Genomic DNA, 9,754 nt, shown 5'->3' on the forward strand with positions numbered 1-9,754 from the left:
ATCCGACGGTTTGCAACCATTGCATCCCCGACATCTTCAACAAACACGTGTCCCGCTTCTATCTAGTTAACTTGTTGCTGACCCATTCTTGGCATCAAGGTAGCCAACCTGTAGAATGTTGTCGAGAAAACAAATGAAATCAGAAGATGTAGTGTTTTCAACAACACAAAGTTGATCCCCTCTACTAATTTTGTGGTCATATGACCATAACGAAAGTCTTCGTCAAAACTTTGAGCCCAGTGCCATGGCTTCATAGTACCCAACCATTTTCGAAAAGATGTGTTTGTTTGACCCTCTATGTCACTTTCAAGTCAAGTAATTCATTGGCAGAAAATATGTGGCTCTAGCTCGTGCACTGTATATGTATTAAGAAAAAATAAGTTACAGTATTGCCTTAAAACATTAAAACTTATATTGAAAAGATAAGGTTATCCTTTACCTATTCTCACAACTTGTCTCCGCCAATCTGCATTCTTATAATCTCAATGAAAGTTAGTTGTGATTTGTCAGATGCAGTAAATGGATCTCCATGTATTAAACATTCGTGTTCCCATCTTGAGCAACCACAAGAAGTAGGATCTGTATATATTTTTTGCATAGTCAGGTCCCATCTACTTCCACAAACGGCCGGGGAAATACACGCACACATGGATCAAACATCTAGAACATCCGATGAAAAATTCTTTTTCCCGGTTGTAGTTAGTCATCCAGGCCATAATAAAGCCGTGTTTGTAGCTCAATGGCAGTACCTGGTATACTCCTGCATAGCGGTTATCCATCCCTGTAGCTCATTGTATGACGCATTGAAATCCCCATACAATTACTCTATTTCTATTTGTTTAGCTATCCACGCCTTTTGATATGATACTCGATGCTGGAATCGTGCCTGCATTTCGACAATCAATACCAAAATTTTAATGGTTGGCATGTCCTTCACCATTGGCATGATATACGTACAGATAATTTTGGAATCAAGTTTTCGATGATCTTCTGTCATACGTGTTGGTGTGCATGTGTGAGGCGCAAGAAATTTCCGTATCTCTCATATCTGCGATTTTTGAATAAATGCACTCATACCCGCCAATTGCAGCCTTCCATTGACTTCCAATACTCGTCAATATATAATGTTAGTTTAGACACTACGACTTTGTAGTCCACTAATATATTCATGCTATACCACTTAATAGCAAATACGCACTCTTCCTTACTTTCGAATCTCTGGCCTACGAACAACTCCTTAGGATCGAAATCTATGGCCACCCGGTAAGCAGGTAGTATTTTAAGGTACTCCGGAGACTCGGCTACGTGTGTCATGTCAGCGTCTATGAGCAACATGTGTGGCTCAAGATTATTGTGTATCACAATACGTCGAATCTGGCTCTCAACTGAAGACGCGTTAATGTTTCCATCGTCATTCATGTCTTCATCGTCAATATCATCGAGGACCTCATCCACATCGGGATTACTATCACTATTGACCTCGTGATCACAAGGATTACTACTATCGTATCCATCATCACCAACCACATCAATATAAGGTGCAACATTAAGATCAATATCGATCTCGCGTATAGTCGATTCACTATCAATGTAGCCATCATACATGGTTCTTGAGCTTCATGTCCTTCACCTAATGCAATGAGATCTTCAGTTGGCTCCACACCAACTAACTCAGCAAATAACTTAATCGGTGCATTTTGGTCACTCTGATTCCTACAATAAATAACGATTATTATCTCCACGTCTTTATCATCTATAAGTTCCATTTCGGTGAATTTGATGGGATCTGACGAAATTAAAATCATGTAGAAAAGTTTCGAGATCCTTCTCCCACAACGTCTAGTAATTTTTGTGCTAATCATTTCCTTCATATCATCAAACGAGACATTTCTACTAAATCTAATTGGTATTTGTTGCCAACATTCAAATATACATCCAATGGTTGTTACCAAGATTATTATATCAAAATAAACACATACAAAAAGCTGATTATCCATCTTCAATACTCAATATATTAAAAAATAAACAAAAATTCTCAAAACAATTTCGAACAACATAAAAATACTTACATAAAAATTTTAATGAATAAAAATAGATCAAAATTATATCAATATGCAGTTTTTTTTCATTCATAAGCTCAAACTTTTTTCAATTCTCATTTTGTGCATGAACAACATTTATCTTTACATTTAACCACTTAAATTCAGTTCTACATTTTCTTCCATCTCCTATCCTGTATCTTCCTCTGGGAAATTCTCTATATTAAATTCTGAATTCTCTTCAAATTCATCTTCCACAATCCAATTTGGAAATTCCTTAGGATCTTCTTCCTCTTCAATCTTTATAACGGGTATTGAATTTAGAAATTCTCTTGGTAATTTCCTAACAACTAATTTATTCATCCATGGTATGTTAAGCACATTTTGCTTCCCAGTCAACTTTTGTGAACCTACACTTTGTCTCGCTATTTTCCTTGCTCCATAAGAGATTATAAACTTCACGAAGTATATAACTAGATTCCAATAGATTCGTGGTACCAATGTCTTCCAAAGTTGGTCTAAAATGATTTGATACTTCCGTTCTATTAATGTCCCTTTAAGGGTTAAGTATTACACTTTATTCTTTCTAATTAGTTCATGACCCTTCCATAACACTTCTTGCATCTTTTGATTTACAGTAATAAGGTGTTGAATGATGTCTTCTTCTGGTTTCATTCTGTAATCTTGCAATTCTCTCATCATCTTATCAACTTTCTCCCTTTGTGCTTAAGTTATTATCTCATCAGGCAATATCAATTTTATTGTCATTTCTAACAATATTTATGACAGTATTTATCTATTTTTTCTGTTGTTTTCACTAACTAACAATTACTTTATAATAGTTACTAACATAAAAACTTTCAAATATATTAAAAATTTTAAAACATAACATTTATAACCTAACAAATCACAATAAACCTTAAACAAATAATTAATTTAAACACAAAACTTACTAACAAATCACAATAAACAAAATAACTTTAAAACAAAACATAAAAATAACACTAAACAAACTATATAATACTAACAAAATGATTTTTTGTAATAATAATCTATTCTATTTGAAAATAACAATAAAAATAAAAATACCTTTTCTTTCTTTCTTTCTTCTTCCTCTCTTCTTCCTAATGTTCTCTATTTTTTTTAACAGATATTAATATTGAGTCGGATGGAGGGAGGGGGGGAAATGGTACTAGTGCCGCCTATCAGATATGGGTCACCAGTGCCGCCTATCAGATAGGGGTCACTGGTGCCGCCTATCAGATAGGCACGATACCCCTTTCATATAAAATTCGATTCTCTATACCATTCTGGACAAAATGGTGCCGCCTATCAATTAGGCACCACTATTAAAATATTATTTTTTCAATCAGATGTGTCAATATTTTAGGGTGGTGCCACCTATGCACCACCTCCACTTGTTTTAATGTACCATTTTGATACATAATCTATTTAAAATACCATTTAAGTTTTTTTTTATAATATATAAGTAAAAAACTCAACTAATAGAGTCTAAAAAAAACAAAACAGAGGTATTAATTTGGTTAACAGTATCCAAGTTAAGTAACAAATAGACTAAAAGAAAAAAAAAAAAAGATACCAACTACTGCAAGTTGCGAAACTCATGGGGTAAAATATACATTAACCCAATATGTAATAGTAAATAACCGATACAATTTTTTGTAGGACCATAGAAATGAGGTTGTATATATGGTCCCATGGCAAAAATAACAGTTCCATAATTTAGAGGAATTAACACAATAATTCTAGTTGCAATGGAGCTCGTTCGGTCTTTTTGCCTTCTTTCTCTACTGGCCTCCACTGCTGCTGCTTCAAATGTAAGTCTCTTCCTCGTTTTTGTATAAAACAAACAAGCACATGTACATATAAAGCATTTGTTACATTATTATCTTGCACTCACACTTGAGTTGGAGAAATATAAATAGTGAATTACTTATGTTAGAGGTAACAATCGATGATGTTCAGGACTGGCTAAACCATGGTGGAAATCTGCTAAACAGGAGATTTGCAGACAAGGAAACCAAGATAAGCCCTGGAACAGCATCAAGGCTACGATTGAAGTGGAAGTTTAATGCAGGTCGAGATATTTCTGCAACACCTGCAATATTTGATGGAACCCTTTATTTCCCGAGCTGGGATGGATACATTTATGCTGTCAAAGCATCCAATGGAGGTCTTCTTTGGAAGAAAAATTTGCAACACCTCACTGGCCTTAATTCAACAGGGGCTATATTCGATTTCGACCCTAATATAACAGTTTCGAGATCAACTCCTGTGATTGCACATGATATGCTTGTCTTTGGATTGGGTGGACCAGCTTATGTTGTTGCAGTTAAACGATCCAATGGGCGACTTGTCTGGTTAACCCAGCTCGATAAACACTCCAAAGCTCTTATCACCATGTCAGGAACTTATTACAAGGGGTCAGTCTTTTTCTGTTATATATCATCTTCTGCTCCGTCTACTGACTAAAAGCTTCCTCTACGTTGCAAGTTGGGCTGTATGATAACCCCAAATTGTGGGGTTTCAACCTGATCTTTTTTTCATTTTTTTTAATTTTGAAAATTGGGGTTCGGTATTTCTTTGAAATTTCTGGATTATATATTCATTAAAATACTTCCTTTTTTTATTTTATAACTATTTCTATATATTTTAATTTAAATATCTTAATTTTATTAGATTTTATAATATGGTTTTGGTTTACTCTTGTAAAATTTCGACACCTTATGAGTAGGAAAATATTTTTTTTTTAGGTTGGACTGCACGTTAAAAATATTAATAAAATCAAGTTGAAATCACGACAAACCAAAACCAAAAGCCTCCTGCCCTACCCATATGATTGCAATCACTAGTTGAAAGCCATGGTTGATGTTAGGTAGGTTTGGTTTCTGAAAGAAAAAAGGTTAGTTAGGCAACTGGAATCACAGCATTTATAGCAACTAAAAGAGAAACACGATTAATCATTTGTTGTTTGAGCACTGTATAATTAGATTCTGTCATGTAACTAGGCAAATATGGCAGACTGATCGGTTTCAATTCAAATTGACTCAGGCATGTCTATGTTGGCACATCTTCAAACGAGGAGACCGTCAGCATTGAACAATGCTGTATCTTCCGAGGAAGCTTTGTTAAACTAAATGCCCGAACTGGAAAAATCTTGTGGCGGATCTATATGTTGCCTGACAATTTTGGCCACCGTGGGGAGTATGCCGGCGCAGCCATTTGGGGAAGTAGTCCATCAATTGATATCTACCGGAACCATGTCTATATTGCCACTGGGAACCTCTACTCAGCACCTAAAAACGTAAGAGACTGTCAGGAGAGACAAAACAATCGAACAAATATGCCTACTACTGATGAATGTGTGGAGCCTGAAAATCACTCAGATTCGATTATAGCTCTTGATTTGGATACTGGAAAGATCAAGTGGTTCAATCAATTAGGGGGTTATGATGTTTGGTTTTTTGCATGCAATAATGTGTCCAACCCCAAGTGTCCTCCTGGTCCCAACCTCGGTGCTGATTTTGCGGCAGCACCTATGATGCTAACCACATATGTCGATGGAATTAAGCGAGATCTTGCTGTCGCTGTTCAGAAAAGTGGATTTGCTTGGGCTTTGGACCGTGACAATGGCAAACTTATATGGTCCACTGAAAGATATCTTCAATGCTTATCTTATGAAAATAGTTAATTCATTACCTTTACATTGTAACAACCAACTTTCAAGTCGTCTGTCTCAAAATACTAAGATTGAAAGTACGCTCTCCTACCCATAGGTCTTGTGTGCTTCTTTTGGCTCAAACCAAAGACCAACGCCCTAGGGGAGACCTCATGTAGCATTAGTATCGATTTAGTTGGATGATAAAACCTTGAAGGATATACATTATCATACTTTAACTGGTAATTTGGAACGTAGGAAGCTGGACCTGGCGGCCTCACAGGTGGAGGAACATGGGGAGCCGCCACAGATAAAAAGAGGGTCTACACCAACATTGCTAACTCCGATCGCAAGAACTTCACCTTACAGCCATCTATAAAGGTCACGACAGCCGGTGGGTGGGTGGCGATGGATTCCAAAAGTGGTCGCCTCCTTTGGTCAACAGCTGATCCTAGCAATGGTACAGCCAATGGCCCTGTGACCGTGGCTAACGGAGTCGTAATTGGTGGTTCAACATTTAGACAAGGACCAATGTATGCCATGAATGCTATGACTGGAGAAATCTTGTGGTCTTATAAAACAGGGGCCACCATATATGGTGGCGCGTCAGTTAGCAATGGATGCATTTATTTCGGCCATGGTTACAAAGTTAGCGTTGGACTTTCCGATCCAGGCTTCACTGCTGGGAACTCACTCTTTGCCTTTTGTGTCGCTTGATCTACCTCGACAAGATAAATTGTAATACACTAAAGCATTTAATCTTCAACAAAGCTGCCATTTCTTTATAATTATTTCATTTTTGTTGATGAAATAATGGACATCTCTCTACTCTTTTTTCTCGATAAAATACTGTTGAGCGTAGACCACATGGGTCTACTACGTGGGAGGCCCAACGCCTTGGTATGTGTGTGCCCGATGTACTTGTATATGTTTTGGGGCACAGAAAGTTAGTTTCAGTTTTTTTTATTTTAATGTTACTGCCGCAAGTCAAAAAGAAAAAACACAGCTCTGTTCACCTAGTGAAATTTTGATCAACTCGTCAATCGGGATTTATTTAATATTCGTTTAAGTTGATTTTTGAGAAATATTTAGTAGATTCATGGTACTTTGCTTCATTATAATGGAGCAGGGTTGTAACGAAGTAGAGATGTAATTGAATAGAGCTGTAATAAAATAAAATTATAATCAGTAATTTAATTGTTTGGTTAAATAAAATGAAATAAATCTGTAATAGAATTTTTATATTTGGATGAATGGAATAGATATTGTAATAGTATAAGAAAAAATACTTAAATGACCAAAGTACCATTAGCAGAAATTTTTTTTAGATAGATGATTATTATTATTGTTATTAAATTTTAATAAAATTATTGTTAAATATATTTTATTAAAAAATAATAAATAATTTAACCATATTTTAACATAATTATTATTAAATATAATTTAATAACATTCTTAATATAATTATTATTATATGAATTAAAAAATCATAATATATAATACCATAAAAATAATATATAATCTACTTTATTATTTTTAAATTGCAATCCATATTTAATGTGCTAAAATATCATTAGAGAAACAAATAATTTAATTATTCTACAATAAAAAAATAAAATATTAGAAGTAATAAATAACTTGAGAATTATATTTCACATCCAAGCATAATATTCATATATTAACAAAAAAGTTACATGATTTCATTAGTTTATATGTCATAATCCATACGTTTTAAAATTTTACAACATCAAAAAGTTACAACATTGTAACGACATTCTATCATGTCATTATACCATCCAAATATTACAAACACAAAAAGTTACCAAAATATCATCAACACAACCATGATTTTTAATGGTCAGCAAGAAATCTTCTGACCCATTCCAATCCCATAGAAGGAGGTAAAATAAAGAAAATGAGCATTTGCGTTGGATGATCTGGAATTTTGCTCAATGCGCGATAGCACTCATCCTCAGTTAAACCTTCTACTTCATATAATGTTGGATATAATTTTAGAGCACTTTCTTGAATGGTCATTTCTGACTTTTGTTGAATTAACACTTCGGAGGCAATACTCTTACTGATTTTAAGGTCAACGGTCCGTATGTTTTCCGCCAATAAAGTGGCAGCATCATTAAATGAAGTAGAAGAATCATTTGCTCCAGAAATCTTTTTTTCTTCTTTGAAAATTGGAATCACCTTGGTTTCTAGCTGGTTGTGGCTGTGTAGCTGAAAGATCTATGTCATCCAAAGAAACATCAGGTTCGCATCCATGGAAATTGTTTCTTTCTTCATGAGTATTTGTAGTAGCTACATCCTCAACATCTATTTCTTCAATAATATCATCGGCTATTTGAGCATCTTTCCCAGTGGCTCGATCTTTTGCGTAGATGGCAGTAAGTTTGCCATAATAAGGGAAACTATGATGTTTGAATTGAACGGCTTCTTTATGACTCTATAAAAATGAGGAATTCATATTAGATATAAGTTTGGTCAAAATAAGATAATAAAGACTTAAAATAATTCTTACATTTATATATGAGTTCCACACCGCATCTTCAGCAACAACAAGCTGCCTATGCTCATCCCAACCAAAGTCGCTATTGTTTTTTCCACTAAGCATGTCATAAACGATTGACCAATCCCTTTTCAATGTCCTAATCTTTTATTCAAGATTAGGTTTAGCCTTCAACATGGCATGGGGTCAAACTTTTTCTACATTTTTTCCAACTCATTTAAATAACCGGCTTTGAATCTCATATCTATATTAAAGGTTCCAACATTGTGCAAGTCGACCATACAAGCAACCAACATAGCATCTTCTTCTAGAACCCATTTCCTTTTGGTTCCTAGAGAATTTTGGGAAGAAACACTTGATTGTGAAAAACCTGACATAACTATCTTAAGAAAAAATGCAAATTAAAATTAAGTTCAATATTATGCATCAAAAGGTCAACACTTTATAAAATTATAACACATGATAAATCAAAAGAAAATAAATTATAATTCAACAAGTCTAGTACAATACAAAAAAACAATTCAAACACCACCAAAGTTTCATAAACTAGATACATGAAATAACATAAACAACTTAACATTTACTATTTTTTACCCTAAACCTAACTAATTTCTAGATGCTTACCATTCATCAAACATTTGGTTGGCTAGTTCCATCCTCCAAGTAGCCCATGCATCCGATGGATGAATATTTATGATATTCGATTCATCGTCATCTATCACATTACTAGGTAATCCTTCTCCCAACTCCTCTTCAATAGGAGAAAGACTCATATAAGTTCGAATAAAATTTCGGTTCATCGTCATCTATCACAGTACTAGGTAATCCTTCTCCCAACTCCGCTTCAATAGGAGAAAGACTCATATAAGTTCGAATAAAATTATGGAGCAAACAACATGCAATAATGATTCTATTGTGCGCCCTCACAGGATATAATGATGGACTCCTAAGTATTCCCCAAGTTTTAATAACCCAAAACTTCTTTCAATAACATTACGCGCTGAAGCATGTTTCATATTGAGAAATTCTTCTGGAGTACTTGGCTAGTAACACTAGCACCACTTATTCAAATGATACCTTTGTCCTCTAAAAGGCGCAAGAAATCCCTCACAATTTGTGTATCTAGCATCAACTAGATAATAACAACCTATAAAAAAATTATTTATCATGGTTAATTTCCCAAAAAAAGTATGATCTTAAAAATTAATTCAAATTCCTCTAATTTTTCACTTTACCATGAGGAACTTGTAGTCCATATCTCCTACTAATGGCATCTTGAAGAACTCATCCATCAGCAACAAAACCTTTCCAACCAGGAAGAACATAAACAAAATGCATATCAGGTGTACAAACACCTAACATATTTGTTGCTATGTCATATTTTCGCATTCGATATCTAGGTTTATCAACTGTTGGAACCCTAATCTTGATGTGGATTCCATCTAAAGCACCTAAGTAAATCTACATCACATGCATAAAACCTCGGGTTAGGATACTATATTTAAATCTAAATGAACT

The 9,754-nt window shown here is 34.5% G+C and overlaps 2 protein-coding genes across 2 annotated transcripts; one reads left to right on the forward strand and one right to left on the reverse strand.

Annotated features, from left to right (window-relative positions):
- The first annotated feature begins 3,645 nt into the window (after nucleotides 1-3,645).
- On the forward strand, nucleotides 3,646-6,925 carry LOC107960968 (polyvinylalcohol dehydrogenase). The gene is made up of 3 exons (XM_016897214.2): nucleotides 3,646-3,877; nucleotides 4,026-4,483; nucleotides 5,112-6,925. Exons 1-3 carry the CDS (start codon nucleotides 3,815-3,817, stop codon nucleotides 5,749-5,751), a joined length of 1,161 nt encoding a protein of 386 aa, XP_016752703.2. The 5' UTR covers nucleotides 3,646-3,814; the 3' UTR covers nucleotides 5,752-6,925.
- Nucleotides 6,926-7,737: 812 nt separating this feature from the next.
- On the reverse strand, nucleotides 7,738-8,508 carry LOC121229588 (uncharacterized). Its single transcript, XM_041114281.1, has 2 exons — nucleotides 8,249-8,508; nucleotides 7,738-8,173 (listed from the first exon to the last, which is right to left on the reverse strand). Exons 1-2 carry the CDS (start codon nucleotides 8,339-8,341, stop codon nucleotides 7,871-7,873), a joined length of 396 nt encoding a protein of 131 aa, XP_040970215.1. The 5' UTR covers nucleotides 8,342-8,508; the 3' UTR covers nucleotides 7,738-7,870.
- Nucleotides 8,509-9,754: the final 1,246 nt, after the last annotated feature.

This window comes from Gossypium hirsutum, chromosome A05 (assembly GCF_007990345.1).
Source record: "Gossypium hirsutum isolate 1008001.06 chromosome A05, Gossypium_hirsutum_v2.1, whole genome shotgun sequence".
In the NCBI taxonomy this organism is placed as follows: Eukaryota; Viridiplantae; Streptophyta; class Magnoliopsida; order Malvales; family Malvaceae; genus Gossypium; species Gossypium hirsutum.

Coding starts and splice junctions, on each gene's coding strand:
- LOC107960968 (XM_016897214.2), top strand. CDS start 3,815: ATGGAGCTCGTTCGGTCTTTTTGCCTTCTTTCTCTACTGGCCTCCACT. Junction 3,878..4,025: donor CCACTGCTGCTGCTTCAAAT/GTAAGTCTCTTC, acceptor GATGATGTTCAG/GACTGGCTAAACCATGGTGG. Junction 4,484..5,111: donor TCAGGAACTTATTACAAGGG/GTCAGTCTTTTT, acceptor AAATTGACTCAG/GCATGTCTATGTTGGCACAT.
- LOC121229588 (XM_041114281.1), bottom strand. CDS start 8,341: ATGCTTAGTGGAAAAAACAATAGCGACTTTGGTTGGGATGAGCATAGG. Junction 8,174..8,248: donor TGTGGAACTCATATATAAAT/GTAAGAATTATT, acceptor TCATTTTTATAG/AGTCATAAAGAAGCCGTTCA.